The sequence below is a fragment of the Perca flavescens genome, chromosome 13 (genome assembly GCF_004354835.1).
Source record: "Perca flavescens isolate YP-PL-M2 chromosome 13, PFLA_1.0, whole genome shotgun sequence".
NCBI classification, from domain to species: Eukaryota; Metazoa; Chordata; class Actinopteri; order Perciformes; family Percidae; genus Perca; species Perca flavescens.
The window spans coordinates 17590093-17613374 of NC_041343.1; the positions used below are offsets into that span (position 1 = coordinate 17590093).

The 23282-nt window shown below is 40.0% G+C and overlaps 2 protein-coding genes across 3 annotated transcripts in view; both read left to right on the forward strand.

The window, feature by feature from the left end:
• LOC114566388 (FH2 domain-containing protein 1) lies at window positions 1-9052 on the forward strand. The gene is given in 13 exon segments (XM_075447446.1): window positions 1-146; window positions 1122-1409; window positions 1412-1623; window positions 1998-2059; window positions 4160-4262; window positions 4644-4729; window positions 5084-5184; window positions 5303-5373; window positions 5518-5625; window positions 5783-5853; window positions 7152-7269; window positions 7421-7585; window positions 7777-9052. Coding segments are annotated over 12 exon segments (2391 nt in total). The 5' UTR covers window positions 1-146; window positions 1122-1180; the 3' UTR covers window positions 8842-9052.
• Window positions 9053-10190: 1138 nt separating this feature from the next.
• Window positions 10191-23282, forward strand: part of trim3b (tripartite motif containing 3b) — a 32520-nt gene continuing 19428 nt past the window's right edge. Inside the window, exons 1-3 of one of the 2 annotated variants that reach the window (XM_028594799.1) lie at window positions 11183-11267; window positions 11377-11467; window positions 12333-12417. The gene's annotated coding sequence lies outside the window, so the exon portion shown is untranslated. Of the gene's footprint in view, window positions 10388-11182; window positions 11268-11376; window positions 11468-12332; window positions 12418-23282 lie in introns of those variants that run through there. The other variant, XM_028594800.1, reaches the window with a different exon arrangement.

The window sequence follows — 23282 nt, forward strand, 5'->3', positions numbered from 1 at the left end:
TGAATGTGATTGGTGGAGGCGCGCGCAGCACCTGTGCCTGGCTGCTGTTTGAGACTGAGACAGACCGACTGGAGGAGGCTACTCTCATGAGCACGAGGCGAGATCAGAGCGAGGATTTATTTGACAGCTACGTTTTAAAAAGCACGGTGAGTAAAAAAAAACAAAAAAAAAACCTCTAACGGTTCTTTGGTGGAAGTTGAAAGTTTCTTTAAAGCGCCACCGTACGTTATTGTTTATGGTGGATGATTTGTTAAGTTAGGAACGCATTCTGTGATGATGTGAGCCCTTCATTGTATGCTAAGAACCGACAGCGAAACTGTTAAGAAATTGTCAAATTAGTGATGCCTTGTTTGTTGACAACACACAGACACGTTTTAACAACGCTTTTGGATTCGCTTGTGTCAACTTTTATATTCGGCATACACATATCCCACCAAATGGGATCGGTTTCAGTATCATTTAATTCATTCTAGCTGGTTCGCCTCTTATTTTCAACAGCTCCTCTGACATGAGCAGCGGATATGGGCAGCAAACCGGCGTAGAACCAAATTTAAGTTTATATGTGAACATATTGCTTAATGGATGGCATATATGCCGAATCGGCTCTAATAAGTAGTATAATTCAAGTCAATGTGTGGCGTTTACCTTTGCTGTGAAGAAGTAAGCATTCAAGTGAGATTTTCGCAATAATGTTTCATGTGATATTTGCATATTGAGAGCCATAATTAGGGGAGGAAATATTTATGGACTCAATGTTATTGTATACTTAAAGGAAGAGAAGTAGAAGGTAAACAATTAATGAAAATGTATTTCTGTGAATGAGGAGGTGATGGCACGATTTTGACAAACTAAAGTGTCTTTGAATATAGGCTAACCATTTCACATTTCACTCCAAATAACTGAATAAAAGTACTCTTTGATTAAATATTTAAATTGATGGATTTTTAACATTTTGCTAAAATGTTATAGACTTTTGGCAGCCTGTCAGCAAAGCAGCAGTTTCAGAAATATGATCTGTATCTTACTTGAGTGTTACTTATTGTTATGTTCCGAAGTAATCCACTTTTCTTTGGTCTAACATTCTGTAATTCTTATGGATTTATATTTCTGTATATCCTCAGATCTGAGTGGCTAACGGCAGGAGAATTCCTCCCATCATCTTTGGACTTGAGTGATACAGATGGAGGGAGTGCTGATTTTAAAATCTGCCTCTACTCCCAACTTTTCCTCTCAAAACTCTCCTCTTTCACCGGATGCTCAGGAAGATTCAGATTTCCAGTCATCTTCTCCTGTGCCTCCCCCCATGTATGTTACGGCTGTACCACCCCCACCCCCACCACCACCACCTCCTCCCCCTCTTCCCCCACCTCCCCCTCCTTTTGGCTCTCGTACGGTCCAGCGACGTTCCATGAAAAAAAGCTGAACTGGGACACAATCCCTAGCCAGCGTGTCCTGGGAAAACTGAATGTCTGGACGTCTAAACGGCCTCAGAGAGACCTCGTGCTGGATATCCGGAGCATGGAGGAGTTGTTCAGTCATGGAGACAAACAGGCTTCGCTGCGCAACTCAAGGGTCATGGGTCTGACCTGTGATGGCATGGACCTCTATTCACAGGAGCCTCAGGTAAATAGCTAGGTTTGCACTCGGGCCATATTTGAAATTTTCTTAGACAGAACAAAGGTTGATTTTCAGTAAGTGATGCTAACCATCCTAAGTTTTTATAGGCACATAAACTCACACAGAATGCACAAACTAGGGAAGTAATGAACATATAAATAGGAACTACTTTTTAAAAGTTCCACACTAATCTTGTCATCAATGAGGAACTGCTGAGGTTAAACCATGTTTGGGAGTGTTTTTGCTTCCTCAAAGATAATGTGAAATATAATAAGTATTGATTTGTCTTCTCATCTGAATATGGCTGTACAGTAGCGAAGCCTTTTTTTTTTTTTTTTTTTTTTTTTATAAATGATTTATGTTTTCTTTTTTCTCTTTAGGTCACAATCCTTGACTCTAAAAAGAGTATGAATATTGGGATCTTCCTGAGACATTTCAAGAGGTAAGGATTGCTGAAGTACAATCTATAAAAGAATGATATGGGTGAGAATGAGTGTCTCAAAGAAGAAAATTTGTATGATTTAGTGAATGAACCCACGAAATGCAAACACAACGAGAACCAAGCAGTGGTCAGAGCAGGGTGCCGTCATGCCAAACATAGAGTCAGAACAGCAGCTCTTGACACGCTCGTCACTTCCACTGTGCTAATCATTACCCAACCAGCTGGCTGTTTATCTGTGCGGACCATATTCAAATAAATGGAAATTCCTTTTCAAACATAATTTAAGAGCATTCAGTATCGACGTAGAGAACAATTATGACTCACTTTATTAATGCTTAAATGAGAGGAAAACAAAGTGCTGACCCAGTGGGTGAGGCGGAGCAGAGAGGACAGAAAGAGGATACACCCAGCAGCCATGTTGGATTACCAAGGTTATGTAGCTGCTTATGTAATTCTTTTCATGTAAGTGTTTCCTTAAATACAGTTCCTAGTGAGGCAGCAGGGACACGATTGCTTGTTGAGTCCCTACTTACCTAATAACACAGCCAATTGCGCTCGTTGGTCTGCTCAGTGATGGGCGAGTGTTTCCTTTACCCCTCACTTTTGTCTCCTGAGTTTTGTCTCTTAGATTATGGCTGGATTATTTAAAATTAGGGCGTCGGGTACCCAGAGTCTAATGATTGTGGTAAATACAGAGATTTTATGAATTGTTGTAAACAAACTGTGACAAGTAAATTTGAGCATTACTATTGCTTGCACTATGTATTTTATGCAAGTATCAAGGATCGGTTTGTGAATTAATCCAGAGGTTCTTGAGTAGAAAATAAATTGCAAATTGAATGCTATTTCTTGCATGTAAATGCATTTATATCAACCTAACAAATAATATAACATGATGAAATTTCTTATCATGATTTTCATGATAATGGTCGTATACACATTTTTTAAATTCTGTGTAAATTGCTGTTTTAGTAATGCATGCAATTTTAAAACCATATTTAGACACCCTTTGATACTTGATAAATAATATATGTATTACAATGTATGCATTTACATCAAAAAGCATTGTGCTTTTTTGATTGATGTTGAAATTGTTTAAAAAAATTGTAATACTACAAAGTATAGTTGGCCTACATTAAATTGCTTGAACATGTAAACCCTTTGATGTAGTCTCTTCAGCACTGGAGCCAGTTTCTGTGTCTGAACCTCATCGATATGATGTCACTTTAGTCCAAGGTTTACTCAGCTCTCACTGTGAATACCAAATGCACTCTCAATGTGTGTCAACAGCCTGGTACTGTAATCAGGTCTGCTTTAGCATGTTAGTCAAATTTCATCTGCCTCCATGTGTTGGTGACAAAAGTGCACTTGATGATGCTGAAGGCATTTGCTAGATATTGTAAAAAAGAAATACCAGTGCAAACTTCTTTTGATGTAAAGTGTGACGTGTTGACTGAATATTTCAACAGGCATTTATGTGTATCCCATTAGTAGAGATCTAGGTGATTTTTGTAGTCATGGTGGCATCTGGTTTATATCTGGTGGCAGCAGAGGTCACCCGGGAAGCTGCTACAGTACTTCAGATATCTGAAAGTTGGCTGCTTAGCAACCACTTTTTCAATGCAATACTTACTGGGGACTGCAGATGGAAACTAGCATTAGCTAACTCTGGTACAAAACATCTTTTCGTAAGATTAATGTATTTTGTACATTGTCCCTGACAAATAAACTAATAAAATAAATACTAAATGAACATTATTGTGTTCATGACAGCCATGTTTGGGCATTGTTTGTCGTCAAGGTTTGACTTCTCTAGTCTTAGGTGCACTGGGGTTTCCCACCATTTCAATGTAACACCTTGGGGGCTTACTCAAATCAGCCAGTAGTCTGCAACAGCAATGTCCACAAACAGCAACATAAAACAGAAACAAATAAAGCAAAGTATAATGCTCATGTGATGGATAAACTGACTCAAGTCATTTTTTTATGTTTCTGTAATTTGTGTGATTAGCAGGACCAATCATGTTTTGATAAGCCCTGTTGATTGTGGCAGGACACAAGCACCTTTTCATTACTGTTGTATTTTGTCTCCCTCTGCAGGCCAATGATAGAGGTGGTGCAGGACATTTGTCATGGGAACTGGCTCAAATTTGGAACGGGCAAACTAAAAGAGCTTTGTAAACTGCTGCCAGAAGAAAGTGAGGTAACAAACGCTTCACTTGTCTTTTCTCATCTTTCCACTTATATGCATAAAATAAGCCTAATGAAGATTGAAGTTAGGCAAGGTATCCTCCTGAGTTATGTTTAGATATTACAATTGTCTCTAACTGAAAGAGTACAAATTGTGGCCTAAAATGTGCTTATGTACCTTCATTGTTTAAAAAAACTGTTTGCGATCATTTTGGAAGTATGTATGTCCATTACTGCAAATTACTTATATTGGTCAACTTACCTGACCTGATAACTTGATACTTGTGCACACCAATTCCCTTATTTTCTCCAATTTAATCTTAATTTTGGTAAGAGGGAATGATAACGAAACCATCATCACTGTTTGGTGAATCCATCTTGTTTGTATGCTCAGGTGAAGCGGCTGCTGTCGTTCAGTGGGAACCTCTCTGTGTTACCTGAGGCTGACCAGTTCATGGTGCAGCTGGTCAAAGTGACTGGGTGAGTCTGGAGTCTTCCAAAGAGCTTTTCAAAAATGTTTTGGGGTACTCAAACATTTATGAAATCTTTGTTTGCATGTCAGTTAAAGAAATGTTTAGCAAACTAATGAATGAGTTTTCTTAAGAGAGAGAAAACAATATTTGCTAAAATGCTTTTTAAGCTTCTTTTTTTATATAATTCTATCACTTATGCACCACAGACTTTACATACAACACATACAAATGTGTGCTCATTGAGGAAACCTGTGCTATTATATTTGGTGATTTGTTGAAAACTTCACCTCATCCATATATCTCTTGTAATAAAACTGATAATGCTGTAATTAGAAATTGTGTTGATATGTCTTGCCTTTAGCTACGAGGAACGCCTGAAAACTATGGTGCTGAGGGAGGAATTTTTTCCTCTTATGGAGGAGGTGAAGAACTCTGTTGCTGTCATGACCAAAGCAGCTAATGGTAACATGTCACATGCATACACCTAAGCTGCTAACAATCCCAACTTCAATATGTGTTTCACATCAGCCAGTTCTCATTTGAGGTTTATATTAAGATTCTTTTTCTTCTCTCCCCTTAGAGCTGTTGGACTGTGATAACCTCCACTCGGTCATTCGGCTGGTATTAAAAGCCGGGAATTACATGAACGCTGTTGGTATTTTTCTTTTTAAGAATTATGTTTTTATTACTTATTGTTTAATATATTCTATCTGATGCATGTGAGCTGCCCTTTGTGCTGTTTACTCGGCATTTATTAGACTGATGAAAAGACCATTCAAATTATTTATTATTCAGGGTGGTTACAGTGCCAATGCCATTGGCTTCAGGATGGCCTCTCTACTCAAGCTGGCTGACACCAAAGCCAACAAGCCTGGCATGAACCTCATGCACTATGTTGCCAAGGTAAGGAGGAGCCCTGGGATGAGGGACAGATGAAGAAAATGTCTGCGAAATCACTAAAAATCCTGCAATCATGATTTGTCCCTAAACAGTTATATAACTGATTTATTCTCCTGCACATCTCTTTACTCACTATTGCTTTCCCTCCTTTACCTTTTAGCAGGTACAGGACATCGATGCAGAGTTGCTGACTTTTCACACCCAGCTTGAACACATTGGGATGGGATCAAGGTGGCTATCTGACAATCTATTTGGTAATTTAAAGGACCATTGTGTAGGATTTAGTGACCTCTAGCAGTGAGGGTGCAGATTGCAACCTACTGAATACCCCTTCCCTCACCCCTCCCTTTTAGAAGTGTGTAGTAGAACCTACCGTGCCCTTCAGGTAATGTAAAAACACGAATGGCCCTCTCTAGATATCAGTGTTTAATGTGTCTGTTCCTGGCTGCTGTAGAAACATGGTGGTGCAACATGGTGGGCTCTGTGAAGAGGACTTGCTCTTCTAGAATTTAGGCTAAAATGTGACCAATGACCGGTCTGGCCCTAAAAAGGCCAGACTTAATCTGACTCCAATTCTATGGTCACTACACTCTGAATAGTGTTTGTTTACTGGTAGATCAGAGAAATAAGACTCAGGATTCGTCCAGTTAAAGTTAATAACGAGCTTTAGTGAAGAATGACATTGCAATCTACCATTACGTGTACACGGATCGGATACAAATACAGGTCTATCTTTCACCTATCCATCAGACAAAGATTCCCCCTGCATCTGGTCCTGCTAAGTTAAAATACTGTCTTATTTATTCAATTCTGCCCGTCCCTGGGGGTGATGTCATCAGTTTGGGTCCAGTCCAGATCTTCCGGCTCCAGCCGGCTCCTAACGATTTGTAACACACTGCATGAAAAACGTTACCTTGGCTTTTCCCATTCTCCGGTCAATGGAGACAAGTCACTATTGTTGGATTTGAACACCTGTGTTTTTAATCTTCTGCAAACTTTAAGGAGTTTCATGAGAGCCGAGGCCATTTCCATACTCTTTCACAAATCCACGCTTGAAAGACAAGCTGACCATTGTTTCCTCGTTGCCCCCCCGATCAGAGAAGACCTTTTTTCAGGCAATATCTCACACTCCCTTTATAATGTCTAATCAATTTAAAACCAGATGGCCTCTCATAATCCAGGTCGGAAACGGAGGCAACAAGGTCAGCTTCATGAACTCTAAAAACCTATTATTTTATTCTCACAAAATATATTCTAACACTCCCTGTGTAGATATGAAGGGCTCATTCTAAGCTAACAAAAACACAATTCTCTTTCAGGTTATTATACACTAATGAAAACATTTCTGCCAAATGATCGCCCTAAATCCTACATACTGGTCTTTTAACTGAATGGTTTGTTCACCAACATTAGTTTTAAATGTTGTTCTATTGGTGTTAATCTGATATTTAATCTGGTTGGTATGATGCACAATTTTGTATTACCTGGAATACGTCATGTCAATGTGTAAATGTCGCTTGCCAACACAGAATTTGCAAAGAGGAGGTCATCGCAGACTTTGAGAGGGAAGCCAAGAAGGTCAAGGAAGTGAAATTGTTCAGCAGCAAACAGCCTGGCCTCTTACAACAAATGGAGACATTTTTCCTGGTAATGTTTCCCCTTGTTCTTTGACCTTTTTATCATGCAAAAACACCAAGATGTATTAGCAAAATCACAAACGGAGCTTGTGATTAATTCAGTCAATCTACAGTCCGGATCCCTCTGCTTTATACCCGGCTTTTATGTTTTCATTTCTCAGAGGGCTGAGGCCAAGCTGGCCGATGTGGAGTCCTCTCTTCAGGTGCTAAAGGCTCTGAGCGATGCTGTCGCTGAGTACTTCTGTGAAGACCCAGCTACCTTTAAACTGGAGGAGTGCTGCTCCATCTTTCATTCGTTTTGCAAGCGGTTTGACACAGCTGTACAGGTAAAAATAGAAAGAATTTCCGATAATACTTAAATGTGCTGTGTAATAAACCGCAACACAGGGGAAAAAGTATACTATTGCTTTGTATTTCGGGGCACTTTAAAGGTTTAATGTTGAGCTGTCTCCTTGTGTCATTAGTTTGCACTGTGTTGTATCTTACTTGAATATATTCTACCTTGACACGGCTGTAGGAGAACCGAGAGCGAGAGGCAGCAGAGCAGAGGCACAAGCAGAAGGAGAGTGTGGCAGTCAAACGCCGCCCCACAGTGTCTTGCTCAGGACCTAAGTCTATTCGGGACTCCTCGAGCTTGGAGTCCGCTTTACACAGCATTCTCTCCACCGTTCCAGAAGGATTATCCAGATGCAGGAAGAACCTACTGCCCGCTATCGAAGGATCCCCCTCTGAGCGCAGCTCTCGGACGGTTCCCTCAGTAGAAAAAACTAAGGCTACGCCCCATACTAGAAAAGAGAGTAAGAAACAACCCAAACTGCAGAAAAAGGATGGGGAAAAAGCAGAACTAGAAAACAAAGAAGCTGAGAAGATGCGTGACATAACTCAAAAGGTGCTTCGCTACCAAAACAACAGAAGCAGCCTCGACGGAGACAGAGTTCCAGGTGCTTCTCGTCCGTCGGAGAGAGCACAAGACACACCAGCTACCCCAAGCTCCCCTCAGCCTAGAACCAGAGACTACTTCTTTGCCAACAATGGGGATGTGGGCTCCCCATGGACTATCCTGAGCCCTCTTACTTGCTCCCAAAGAAACGACTCCCACCGACGCAGACAATCACACCGACGCAGGCTATACTCACCGCCAGGGGGCGATGACCTTGATGATGGAGTCTGGGAGAGCGACGAAGGCATTTATCTCCCAAATTCCTCCAATCGGGACAGTCTAACATCTCCATCTGGGGGTTCTGCGTCTCTTCCCGAGTGCCCCAGTCAGAGAGCTGCGTCACAGGGTCCAATCCTCAGGACCGTTTCCATGGATGAAACCTGGCGATCTCCAGCATCTGGCTTCCGGCTGGTAGACTTGTTCCAGAGAAGCATGTCTCATGCGTCATACTCTTATGGATCCAGGACAGAAAACATGAGAGAAGAAGGAACAGGAGTCTGTTCATTGGGTGGCAGGAAGACAGGGAATCAAGTAGAGGGTCAAGTGAACACCTCTGGGTTCATATCATTTTTCAGACGTATTGGAGGCAGAAGTAAGCCTGGTGATATGGAAGAACAACATTTCAAAGGATCTAATACTTAATAATTTAATGACAAAGGCCAAGCTTTGTCTTTTTTTTTATGTGTTTTTAGATAAAAAACTGTTTGTCTTTTTTATTGTTATGGTTTTACCCTTCAGTGGACCCAAAGCAAATGGGGACTTGCTTTGAACTGTGAAGGTTTTGATTTTGTGGGAGTCAAACCATCTTACTTTCTTTTTTGTCTTTTTGTACACAATAAAGGGTGTCATTCTACCTTTTTTTTTTTTTACTTGTATATGGAATATACACTCAACATTTATTATTTACTGCTTTTTAGGTTGAAATGTCTCGTCTTCCACTCTTCTCATGAATTTCTTGTAAGTCTGTCTGGTGCTTATGTCTCCTTAGTGGCGTCTGCTCAGTTTCCAGTAGTTGCCCTTCACTTCATCTATTATTTCTTCCCTCTGTCAGTCTGGTTCGACGGCAGTTGTCCAGGTAGCAAAAGGAGCCTTTAAAAAAAAAAAAAAGTAGGCTGTAGGATATGAACACTGAGACAAGCCCACACACACAGACAAACAATTTGAAATTCAGACAATAGGTACTGTATATTTATTTAAATGTCAAACTCGTAGCAGATGCTGTCATCACAAGTGACAAAAAAAATCTGAAAAGGACACATTGTTGCTGGTTAACCCACGCTGGTATCCAGATGATCTGTCCTACCACCACTGTGCCACTCTGGTGTCTGCTCAGCAGTAGCTGAGATTTTGGACAGAAAGAGACATTCACTTGTGTCACTTGGGCAACAGGGGTTTGTTTACAGCCATTTCATTTGAGCTCTCTCAGTGTAATAATACTCCCTTGAACAATCCGCTCAATACAGGCTCCTCTCTGACTGTGCTGTTGTCCTCCCACATCCATCCCTCAAACTGTTGCCTGGCATTTCGAATCAAGGGGCACAATGAATAGAATGAAACATAATATATAGGCAGATTTTAAGGAATGTGACAATGAAAGTAGAAGTATTTTCTCTGACCTATAAGCATGCAAACTCTCCTTTGAGCGTTAACAGTCTGGTAGTTGGAGCTGAACGCTATATGTCAGCAACGACTGACCTGTTTGGTGTAAAATGAGAGCTCCAGAGCACAATCAGGACATTGTTATAAACATGTTGGGTGCTTCTAAGGACCATCTCATGTGAGTCAACTCCTGAGGACTTGAGGGTACCTGCTGTCTCTCAACAGGGCTTTGCTAAACGTGTGTGTGTGTGTGTGTGTGTGTGTGTGTGTGTGTGTGTGTGTGTGTGTGTGTGTGTGTGTGTTGCAGTGAAAGATGAGAAACAGCCAGGCATAAAGAGAAAGGAGGTGGGGTGGGGGGGAACTTGGACTAAGTAATAGAGGGAGGGAGACTTGCAAGTTGTATTGTGAGGAAGCATTTAAGCAGGGAAGAGCATGTGAGGGGAGAGAGGAAGCCAATGTCTTAAAGACAGAAAACACAAAAGGGAAAAGAACTAAGGTCGACTGGACTTACAGATGAAAGGATAAGCCTGTATAGTGACAATCCTGGATGTTTTTTTTTAATGTGGGAACTCTCAGCTGGACCAAAAAGGTAGATTAATACTGAACATTTTTGTTCATAATGCATAATAACTGATCAGCTATGAGATGTTTTTTGTTTTTTCAAATAAAAGCATTGCTCTAATTGAAATGTTTCCATGTTTCTAATTCTGTGTAAGCCTAAAGCATTAAGCACTAAAGCAATTTTTTGTTTAAGAAATTAAATTTCCTGCTCTTTGGTAACATGACAGAAGATCACACTGTGTGGAAACTTAATCCACCATAACAGCTATGGGCATTATACTGTTTACAAGTGTTGTAATCAGATTTGAAGCTGGAAAGGAAAATCATAAAGAATCCAGTCGTGATGCACTGAGATTTGTGTTCCTGAGTTGCATTTTAAATCACATTTGGGGTTGTAGATGACACTACACTAATAGTCGGCCTACACTAATATATATAATGTATGTATCTATGTATATGTATATATATATATATATATATATAATGAACCTCATGTCCAGCTTTGGAAAAAGGAGCCCCACTATATTTTAGATCGACAGTGATTCCCAAACCTCTGCATTTCATACATCCAATGTATTTTTTAATTACACTGTCAGCCCATCACTATTGATTTTAATTTACATTGATTGGGATTAATTAAGCATGGAAATATGTGAAACCTGTAATAGAGAATCAGGTTTCAAGAAATTGTAACTTAAAATGGCTGATGCACATCGATGAAATTGTAGTTGTATTTTTGAAAGATCAAGTAGCAGACGACACAATTAATAGTTAACAAAGCTACCGTTGCGCCACGTGGTCACACAGTTCATCTAGGGAACATCTACTGTACTCGTCTGGTGTGATTCATTTATGTCCACTCTGGTGCATCGTTCTGAATATTAGCGAAAATGTTTGTCTTCTCCATCGTAAGCTTACACACACCAATTCTTTCTTTGTCTAAACATAAAAGAAAAGACACAACTCATTGTGCATCTCAGATATGTAACGTGTAATTTTAAACGTTTAATTGGTTAGATTTAGATCTTGTAGGACCGAAAGTGTTTTTGCTCTCAGCCGCGTGGCTTCATTGAGAGTGTGTCCTAATTTTCAGAAGTTTGCGCAAAAGGTGAGATCACAGAGATACATAGTCATTTTATTTTATGCTATGAAAGTGTACGTGTTCCTATTGTTCCATCCAGTAAAATATTAGGATGCTTAGGACTAATTAGTCCCCGGTCAGTCACTAGATGGTGCAATTTAAGAGAAGTTTGGTACATACACACATCCAGCACAGAGCCGCCATGAAGGTCCAGTCCAAAATAACAGTTGAACCTTAGATGTAAGCAGATAAGTGAAGTGACAAGTTATTTGATTTGGACTAAAGGAATGCAATTTATAGCTTGAGGAATTTTAAATCGTATCACTATGGCAGTCACACTAGTGATTTCTTGGTCCTATATATTCCATTTGTTAGGGCAGTTTTAGGCAAAACTGCATTTGAGTATTATGCTCCATATAAATGGAATAGCCTGCCGTTTCAAATGAAAGTGAACTGCCTGATTCTATTTAATCACTTTAAATGTCTTCTTTATGAAGCCATGTATTCTGAATGTACATGTGCACTTTGAGTTGTTTAACATTCTGTAACATTATAACTGTTAACTGTATATTGTATATTAATTACTATGTTCAGTAATTGTATATGTATTGTAATTTTATATGGCATTGGAGCTTGCTCTCATTGGCCCTCCCTAAATAAATAAAGGTGATATAGAAGTATATATATGGCATAGTTGTTAATGTTCATGGTCCCACTACACAATCCAAGAAGAACTGGATGTAGCCTACAGTAAATTAACTGTAGTAATATGGAAAAAACAAAAGAGAAATTCCAGAATGCTTGTGTATTCTCAGTGTCATAAATATGTGCTATTTTTCATAATTAAGATGCTTCCAGGTCTGTCTGCTAATCCCAGCTGTTTTCTGCATAGGAAGGAAGAAGAGCATCTGGAGAATCTGGGACACTAATCAACTCACCTTCATCAGTGACCAGCCTGTTAATAGCAGAATGGATCAGTAAGTGCACACAAAAGATGTAAAATCTGTGTTGTTGTTTTAGTTTGCACTCATTTAGCATTATCTGTTGTTGGCCATATATTGTAAAAAGGTAACATCGCCAAGCTGAAACTGCCTTCCATAACTTAAAATATGATTTAGTTATCTCACAGGGTTAGCTGTCATCAATAAACCAGTAATATTCATCAGTCACCAGTCATCAGTCAAGCTCAGTGCTGTTATTTATGTCCTTCCTGCTCTAGCTGTAGCCGTTCTGATTAGGATGCATGCTGTTTTCTGTCTACACTGATGAGATGGCCTTAAACGTCAGGGCACATTGATTAGCTGGGTAAATGTCACATTGTTGCCAGCAAGGTGAATGAATGGCAATGCTGTCCATATTTTCTATGTATTTTCCATCCAATTGTTTTATATCGCTGATTTTATACACTCTAGATTTCCTTTCTCTCAATCAAAGAAAGTCAGCAGGTTATCTGGACAGAGAGATGAAAGCATGGGATTCTGTCTAAATTCTGCATGTCTCTCTTAGTCTCTTTTGCAGGTTTAAAGGGGAAGGGTGTAATGTTTGTGGTGTATCATCTGGGGTTGGTTTGGCTAAGTCAATTTTTAAGGTCATAGGAGCGTGGCAGTAACAGTTTAAGCAGGAAGATGTGTGTGCATGTCAGTCTGCATTTGTTTTGTTACTGGATAACACAAGAAAGACCAGGTTTACCTATTTAGGAAATGTGCAAATGTGTGCTGAAGTTTTTGTTGAGTTAGCAACTGCAATCTGTGTATTCAGTGTCTAATTTACTGAAACAGGAGTTGATCATGCAAATGTTAAATGTGTCACAATTCTTATTCTTGCTTTCTGGAAACAGAATAAAAAGTCAAATACATCCAGCTTATACCGCCTCCCCCACATACCTCAATGCTGCAGCGGCCAAAGCTCCATTACAGCCTGATTCTCAGGCTACTCTCCCACAACTAACAACAATCTGTCCACATTCACGGGGGTTTAAAATCCATCTAAGATGTGATCTACCACCTAGCTGAAAGTCAAATCATACAGCTAATGAAAGATTGTTGTGTGCACATTTTGGGACAGAAAGCATACTGCCACTATATTTGCGTGGTGGCATTATGTTAAACCATTTTATGATACTCTTAAAGAACAGAAGTTAGCTTCTTGTTTCTGAATATGAAGACTGGGACCTGTAGTTAAAGGACCATGCCAGAGGTTTTGCATATTTGAGCCAGTTACCTGCACATTATTGACCATTTTGCCAAAGCGTGCCAAAGTGTACCAAAGTGCCATTTTTACCCACCTTCCAGATTCACAGTTTTCCATTCATTTCAGTATGACAATCAACTCATGCAGTCTTCCTTGAAACAAAAATTTAAAAAATATTTTCTCTTGCAGTATTTGGCCTATTCTCTTCAGTCAACAAATAGATGTCTGCATGCTGAGTCAAAAGCTTGTCTATACCTGGAGGGTTTTCTAAACCTGTACAGAGACCAGCTTTTATGATTTTCTGGTCAGGGATGAGAAGCTAACTTGACTTTTTCAGAGAAAGAGAGAGAGAGAGAGAGAGAGAGAGAGAGAGAGAGAGAGAGAGAGAGAAGGAGAAGCCATCTGTGTGTTCTGCTGCACTGGATGCAGTCTCCATGGCAACATGGTGCTCCCGCGGTAAAATCATGGGAAGTTGGTTTGTTCCCCACCCCCTTGTGCATGCACACAGGCCCACTTATAAGTAATTTGAAACCCCACTATTACAATTTTCCTGTCCATACACTTGACTGTTACATCCCCTCTTTACCACTGTATTTTCTCTACTGCCCCCAGATCTAAATGATAGACACAAACTTAACAACATTGTGGGTTATACTTGAGAAGAACTTGAACCATGTGTCCCTAAACACCCATAAACTTTCCCTATTTAATGCACTCACTTTCTTTCTGTCTCTCTTGTTTTACACAACTCCATCAGCCATTGTATCTCCCCTTTAAGCTGCACATTTATCTTCTTAGCTGTCAATTATGCCAGTTCCCAGAAGGAGTTTTGGAATGTATCTCTCTTGTTCCTCCCATCAGCTACCCTGCACCTACACTCTGTGTGTGTAAGAGAGAAAGAGTGATAGACTTGGTTTCCTTTTCTGTTTATCAGACTCCCATTCTCTTATATCACCCATTTCTGTTTGACAGTTTGGGCTTTTCTCATTCTTGTTACACACAACAACAACAACAACAACAACAAAATAGATAGATAGACAGGAGAGGTAAAGGAGAGTGAGGGCAGGCATTGAAAACATTTTATGTCTCTTTGTTGCCATCTCTCCTTCACTCTGCTCATCTCTAACACTATTGGTCTATCCAGCCCCCTCTCATTTTCACACCAGCCAGTCAGCTTGTACAATCTCTCTGTATCTCTTGCCTCCCTAAGAGCCTCTCTCTCTCTCTCTCTCTCTCTCTCTCTCTCTCTCTCTCTCTCTCTCTCTCTCTCTCTCTCTCTCTCTCTCTCTCTCTCTCTCTCTTAGTCACTTGCCCTCCCGCTAGCCCACACATACATGCGTTAAAGCCATATCCTGAGCACACTCATTCATACACACACACACACACATACACAACCCCTACTGCCTCCCTCCCTAGACTCTGTGTGAGGTGCTTTTTGCTTCGGCGATGTCAGCTTTTGTGGAAGGATACCATTCCCTGTGGAGGAGAGCGCGCTGAAACTTCCTTGTACCTCTCCTTCATCTGTCAGGAACCTGCTGTAAGTAAATCTTCTGTCTTTCATGCCATCCCCACTGTGTGCCAGCACTCATTCCTTCATCCTCCACTATTTCCCTCTTACATCCTTCTTCCCTTGGCAGAGGGTGCAAGCCTTTCCTCCTCTCAAGTCTCCCTCTCTCCTGTTGGAAGCATACACCCAATGTTGTCTGTATGCAAACTAATGCCGCAGGCCATTTTCTGGCCTGTGAAGGGTTTGTACTGTGCAGCAATATTTGCTGCTTGTATGTGAGACACTCTCTGTGAGGCTGGCCTGACTGTGATTATAGGTGAGTGGGGAGATAGATAGGCTGCAGTTATCTGTGCTGGATAGGTGGTTTGGTGATATTCTGATGTGACTGCACACTGGGGGACACTCAAAGTAATGGTTTGTGGCTTGATGCAGTATGTTTTTAAAAAGCGTTTACTGTTTGCTTTGAGTATGTAATAACTGTGATGAGAGATGAAATGGATGCACACAATGCAATTTCCACAACCTGTCAGTCCCAGAACAACCTTTCAGAACTCCTAGTATCAATAATGCATTGACATCAAGCCTAAAGCAAGAGTGTTTTACTTAGTTACGTTTGCCTTTAGTCTGTCAGTAAAATGGGTTTTAGGAGGTTTAAACCTAATCTTTCAACAGCTTCAAACTTTGGTCTCATGCTGTAATCTGAAGATACAGTTGATGATGTTGTGAGCAGAAACCTTACTTTGTCCTCAAGCATATGATTTGAATAGAACTCAAACAAGATAAGACACTGAGGGACTCAGTAGATAATGACAACAGAATATGCACTCTTGTAAATGTATGTGTAGAAGGAATGGGATATTGATCAAGAACATTTTTTAAAAAGGTCAACTAGTGATCCAGGGGCACCTCTGGTCACTGTAGGGGGAAGTGGAGACTGGAATGTCCAGCTGGCATGGGAGGAATGTCACCGGAGCTGCATGGGAGGGATGGGAGTCAGTCGAAGAGAGATGTAAACTTCCACTGAATGATTAACTGAATGGTCGCCAATACTGTAACTACAGGATTTTTTGCCCCATTTGTGTCAGAACTGCCATAGGTGCGCTATGCATGGATTATCAGCTTACTTGATGCACATGCTAAATCAGGTATCCACCAACAACCAGTGCAGCAATTGATAATAGGAGAGATGTGGAGCAAATGTTGTGTTTTAATAATGTCTTTATGCCTTTGGGCAATTATGCTTACTCTTGCATCCAAATGGCTTTTTCTTGTTATGGCATTAACACTCACACACACACACACACACACACACACACACACACACACACACACACTGAATATTACATCTTTCTGTAAATTAATGAGAGATACGAGATGCCCATCTAGCACCATGACAAATGATGTGACTCCAACAGTACTAAACCGTTTGTCGTGACAGTTGTAATCTCTAAGTGCGTGTGTGTATGTGCGTGTATGCGCACGCGTGCGTGTGTGTGTGTGTGTGTGTGTTACAGTGTGCTACTCCCTTCGTACTCCTTGCATACTTGATCAGCCCTTAGGTGATTGTGTTGCCATGGGTAACGGCAACATAATTCCTCCTCCACTCTGAACTGTCAAGCAAATGTTTGTGCAAGTCTATGTTTATGCTTCATGACAAACCTTTACTTTGGTACAGTGTCAAACAAACTCATTAATTCTAAGTTTGTGAAAAGTTATGTGAAATATAAATAAAGCCTTAAAGCTACGTAGAGGAGTTCCTCTGAGAGATGCAACAGCAGAGAAATAAAATTTTATTTCTATGTACAACAGCTTCAGTGAGGATTCTGTAAGAGCCTGACCAGGTTAACTGTTATTAGCCTCTGCTGTAAAACCTGTGGCCAAAGTGGCGTTAATGGTTCTTTTATTTTACTGTATTTCAGTTTTTATTGATTTTTCCAAACTTCCACCTCCAACTTTCCTAAAACCATGCTAGACTCAGCTATAACATTACTCAGTTTGTTAGTTTCTACAGATGCCAAACTCAGACTGCATCGTTAAAGTGGCCAATAAGGGCATTGTGTTTGGGTTAACAGCTTATTTATTATATATTACAGTAGGTGTCACATTTGTCAATTTAAATGTTCATTGTATTTAATGTCTTATTTTACACACAGTTTTGTATTTTTTTCATATGCATTTATGCTTCACTTGGAAGCAGTAATTTCTTTTCTCCCTCTGGGACAAAAACCCCCCTAATGTTTAAGCTTCTTTGGCTGATCATAAGAGATTCTGCAGGCACAGTTGTTTTCTGACAGAAACATCACTTGTAGAATCTTGTCCCTTGTTAGGTTTTAAAATAAGTGCTTAGATTTGCGCAAATGTACAGTATTTATGTGTGGAATAAATATGAGTGCATGTGTGTGCTTTGGCTGTGGGCATACAGGTTTTCCAAAGCATATTCAACCATATTTACTTTGTATTGTGATGGAGCGAGCCATGTGGTGAAGGCTTAGTGACTGAGCTGAGAGATGCAGTCATGTTGGATATATTTAGATAGATCCCTCAGGGAGGCTCAGTAATAGCACTGGCCATATTGTGCCATTTCTTGAGCCTTTCATATAACATCAGGAATAAAGAAACTATTGTTTTACCCAGTTAAGTCCATTTATAAATTCAGTTAAACATTTTGTAAAAGAGAAATTGCTTTGGAGACCGATTTTACAGTTAAAACTATCGCAATACACTAAAAAGGTCATATGTATGTGGCATGTTTTCTTTCTTTTTAACCATTTTTGTCACTGTGTTCTCCATCCATGTTTGCACTTCTGACCTTTATAGTAAGAGATTTGTGTATTTATGCTTCATTCTTTATAAGATATGATCTAAAGGTCCAAAGAAGAAGATATTCAGCATACCAATTGGCATTATATAACAGTTATGTGACAGAAGAAATGTCAGGCTATTGTTTTACATAAATACAACTAAAGAATTAGTTACACTCGCTGATCTGTTAAAACAATGTACTATTGATGTTCACTGTCTTGATAGTAATCAGCGAAGCAGTCATATGTGTTGGTTAATGTCTTCTTAAAGGACACACACCCGCCCTCTTATGCACTGTATGCATGTCCAACAGGCCTGTTTAGATGTCAGCATTTGCACTGAATGCTTGTTTGTTTGTATGAAAAATGATAGCCATAAACATAAAGAGTGCTCCTGTATACCACTCTTTCCTAAGAATAGAAATGCACTCAGGCAAAAGAGAAAAGCAACAGATTTGATAGGCCCTCTACCTAATTCTGTCAGTATCTGTGTGTGGGGAAATACTGATTTTGTTGTCTATGTTCATTATTTTCTTCTGTCAACATGCCTCTGTGGTAACGATGTGAAGCTAGAATTGTGTACACCTGCATGTGTCTGTGTGTGTTCACGTGTGCTTGCGTGCTGGAGTGTGAGCCGTGTGTTAATATGCTGATACAGGCAGTTCCTATGACACATTCCTGCCCAGCTTGGCTCAGATCAGGCAAGCTGATAATTTTAGCAGTGCTTATGTCAGTCAGTCCCGCTGTGTGTGTGGACAGCAAAGAGTAGGTACCACTCCTCGACATTTGTCATCCACTACATCATCCTTGCCAAAGGACTATACGGGATAAATGTGTGTGTTGTAACGTGTTAGTCAGCAGACAGACCTCCCTGTATTTCTGCTCTGCCAGCAGCAATCTGGTCTTTCAAGCAGACTGACTACAAGACAAGCAGCGTTGAATTTGACATCACAAATGTGTGGTCAGTATGTGATTTTCTTTTTTTTAGATAGTAGCGCTTGTACAATCCAGTGTAGTACAGTCAAAAAACACTACCTTTGTGAAGCTTTTAGTGTTCAGTTTGGGTCCAGATGGCATCAGAGAGGTGCTGATTCAACTCTATGGTCATTTTGAGGAGTTTCTGTTATTTTGTCCACCAGGAGTGTTGTTCAGGCCACACTACCTACAGTAATTCTCCTGGTTCATGTCCAAAGGTTAATAGAAGTGCGTATCACAAATCCGTTAGTCTATATCCTTGACGTTCCACTTCCGGGATTGCTTCGGTGGCGCGGGAAATTCCGCTGGATTTCCATTTCCTTCTGCTTTCTTTTTTGTTGGAATTTTAAACTCCGGTGGATTCATGAGGACTATGGTTAACTGCTCCTCAGATCTCTGCATTGTAAATTGAGACAGCTAGCTAGAGTATCTGTTCAATCAGAGTTTTCTCTCACACGACTATTTTGCAGCTGCTCCATCCGGTGCTTAGCACCGCCCATGACGATTGTGATTGGTTTAAAGAAATGCCAATAAACCAGAGCATGTTTTTCTCCCATCATGTAATGCTGTGTAGTGGAGCCAGACCCTCCTCCACTCCGCAGTGTGTGGAGCGTCTGGCAAAGCAGGACTACAAATCCGCTGACCTGTCCGCATGGTGAACAAATGATGGAATTTCTAATCCCCTTAAGTAAATGAATTTCCACCCTGTCAGGAATCCAAACCGTAATGCACATTTTTGGATTCAATGACAGGGTTTTACATCATGTCTTTTTATAATGAGCAGCATAAAAAGAAAAAAACCAAAAATCCACATCATGTGACATACTTTCTTTTTTTATTGTTGACATCATTCATCATGTTTGATTTTGGTGCATGTGTCTCTGTGATGTAAAGGACATGTGGGCAAAGCGCTCATGGCTAAGTGCTTTTATTCTTCTGTTGTGATTGGTGTTCTGGATATTTGGCTCTTACATAAACTATATTTTGGATCTTTCTTTTCTAAAAAAAGAACCAATATTATGACAAACATCTAAACTTCCCACATACCTGGATTAATAAACACTAACACAAAGACATGGGAGGTCTGTTAAATTACTTGAAACATCATTGTCGTCTGGGTTTTATTTAGCCATGTGACATGGAACTAGCTGTTTATGTTAATATATGTTTAGCTCAGGGCGTCGATTCCCTCAGTTATTTAAAGAAACAAATTATTTCAGGATAAGCTCCTCTACCCTGTGGCACATGCTCCTCTTTCACTGAAATAATTCTCTCTGCTGGGTTTGGGAGAGGGTTTGGTAAGATAAGAAAGAGGCTGAAGAATCTGTGCATCATGTAATATTCCCTTTGAATGTATTTTACTTCAAAACATTTGAATATACACTTTGAAATGTGGATTATATTCTGTTTATTTTCAATGTTTATAATATATAATATATATATATATTATGCAAGCATAATTAATATGAATGCCAACTGAGTTTGTTAGATATTCAGTACAAAGGATAGCGGGAAAAAACAGACACACACACACACACACACACACACACACACACACACACACCAACACACACATTTGTTCCAATATCAAGAGGTTGTGACAGTACGAGAGTGTGCACATGCTGGATCTGCATCACGTACTCTAAGAGTTGTGAAGGAGCCGGTATATTCCTATCTGAGGTACTCATGTATCGGTTTCTCAAGGTTCAGCCGAGTTGAGCTGCTGTTCGATGTCTGCCTTGATGTTATTCATGTAAAGAATCCCTTGATGAAGTTCTGTTTGCAACATAGGGAGTATGAGGGAAGAAGAAATGGTTTAATGACTGCAGTGGTCACAGATTATGGTTTATTTCAGAGGTGTAGGGAATTTAAATATAAGCTTGATTCAATTATTTCTGTTTTGTGAGACACTTTTACTTCTTGCTTTGAACATCTTTCAACTACAAGATTTACTGTAAGGTTGAATCACTAATTTCTTTGCAGGTTTTACATGCAAAATATGATGACTTCACAGAGTTCAAATTGTGTGGTTGTGTTTTCCTTTGCTCCTATACAAGGACCAGGTGTAAATGTCTGATGATAAAAAATAATGTAAACAAGAGTAGCATAAGGAACATTTTAGGGAATGATTTCTTGATTTGAATTTGATACCTTTAATTTACTGTATTAAAGAATATGAGTGATTTTTTTTCCTCCGCTGGTCTGTTTTGTATGGATGTAAAGCAAAGGATATCATTTGTGTGTAGTGAAGCACTCGGCACACATTTCACGCTCACACAAACCTGCTTTCCCTGAGGCCAGCTGTGGTGTAAAGACAGCTGTGTAGCTGCCACAGCATTTGAAAGGAAGCGTCAGTACTTTGCTTGCACGATAGACCTGTGTGTTTACTATGAGCTGCCAAAAACAAGCCTCTTTCTTACAATAGTGTTTGTATAGTCTCAAATCTCTGCATAGCCCTATACTGTGTATGATGCATTTATGATGTATTTGCACATTTATCAACTTTTATCTTGTTTTTTTTTCATTCTTAACTAGCATATAATCAAACATGCTGGCAACCATTAAAAACCCACTACCCCTAAGGATATGATGGCAATGCTCAGTTTGAGATGTTAATGTATAGTAAGCATACATGAAGGAGTGCCATTGTGCACAAATAAATATATTGGACAGTTATGGGACAAGGCTCATGAAAATGCATGTGGATCCCTCTCGAGGGTTTCTGAATCATTGCTTTGCTGGTCATCTAAAAATCCCTGCTCTTTTTTTGCAGTGTGTGTGCAGCTCAGAGCACGTGCCTGCCAGTGGTGTGAAGGGGATGAGAACTGATAGCTCTATATATAGATGTATATGTATGGGGAGGCTTAAGACTGGACGGTGCAGGAGAATGGAGGCTTGCTGCGCATACTAGCGACGGTTACACAGCCACCTATTATCTCTGGGTGTGTATAATTGGGCTTCTGAGTTTGTGAGGACCAAATTAAAGTTTAGACCCTCAGAGTGAGGTGTGTGTGTTTTTGTATGTCATGTGTGTAACTTGAGCAGCAGGAAAGGAAGGCAAGGAAAGGGGGAGGTGGATATAGTATGAGTGTGTGTGTGTGTGTGTGTGTGTGTGTGTGTGTGTGCGTGTGTGTGTGTGTGTGTGTGTGTGTGTGTGTGTGTGTGTGTGTGTGTGAGGGATGGTGTCAGGCCCGGAGCTGTCCGACTCTAACATATCAGGATTGTCCTCTGTTACACAAGAACCTTCTCGTTATTCAGTGTGTGTATGTGTGTGTGTGTGTGTGTGTGTGTGTGTGTGTGTGTGTGTGTGTGTGTGTTTGTGAATATATTGTATATGCGGTATCTGTGTGTCTCCTCTTCTCTCATCTTGTTCCAAAGTCCTTTTCCCCTTCCTCCTCGTCCACATCTTTGCAGGTTAACTTTTTCTAAACATACCAATTCTGAGGTGTCAGAGTACAGCAGGCAGAGGCAGAAGGATACTACAGTACATTGAGTATGGAGAGCACATAAAACCCAACATCAAGTAAAATATAACAAGGCAGTATTGGCTGCAAGCAAGCACTGCAGCCTTCTTAACCCTTATTACTGTAACTCTCACTCTTACAGAACCTTTTTTGTCACATTATTTGTTCTGTGACTTCCACAAGGCCCTAATGTTACAATACAAAATGTATGTATTGTATTGTATGTATGTTGAGTCCCTCAAAAAAAATCACATATAACATGAAAGAAATGTGATTCTGTGAAAATATATTATTTATTATTTATTATTTGTGCACGGCCTGAAGTGGGTGTGGAATTTTCCTGTTGGAAAACATCACAACTGTCACTATCATTATCATTACTGTTATTGTTCTGCCTCTTACCAACCCTGGGGCAGAACAGTTTCTTTTGGCTGTGGATATTGCACAAGGCACAGAGTTAACTGCTGCACTGGGTTTGTTTCTACCTTTTAGCTTACACTAAAGTTTCTCTCAAAGCATTATATGGACTTCCTGTTTATATAACCACATTTAGTTGGAGCCTTGAAGCCAAATTCTTAAAAAAAAAAAAACACACAAATAAAATTACATTTTATCTCATTTTATCTCTTCTATATCTATAGTCTTTGCATCCATGCAGTACTCCCATTATATTATGTGTGCTAGCTTCAGGAGACTCATTGTGGGTGCTGGAGGTTCTTCTTCCTCTCGTTTAATAACTGCAGGAGTTTACCTTTAGGACCTTTTAGTTTGAGGTCTTTTCATATTGGTTGTGTCAGATAACCTCTCTCTAATTACTTATTGTGGAGCGTGATAACTAACCAGACATCCTATTAGATTGTTCTATCAAGTGGCAATATGTTTATGGGAGTTGTTTTGGTTCAAAA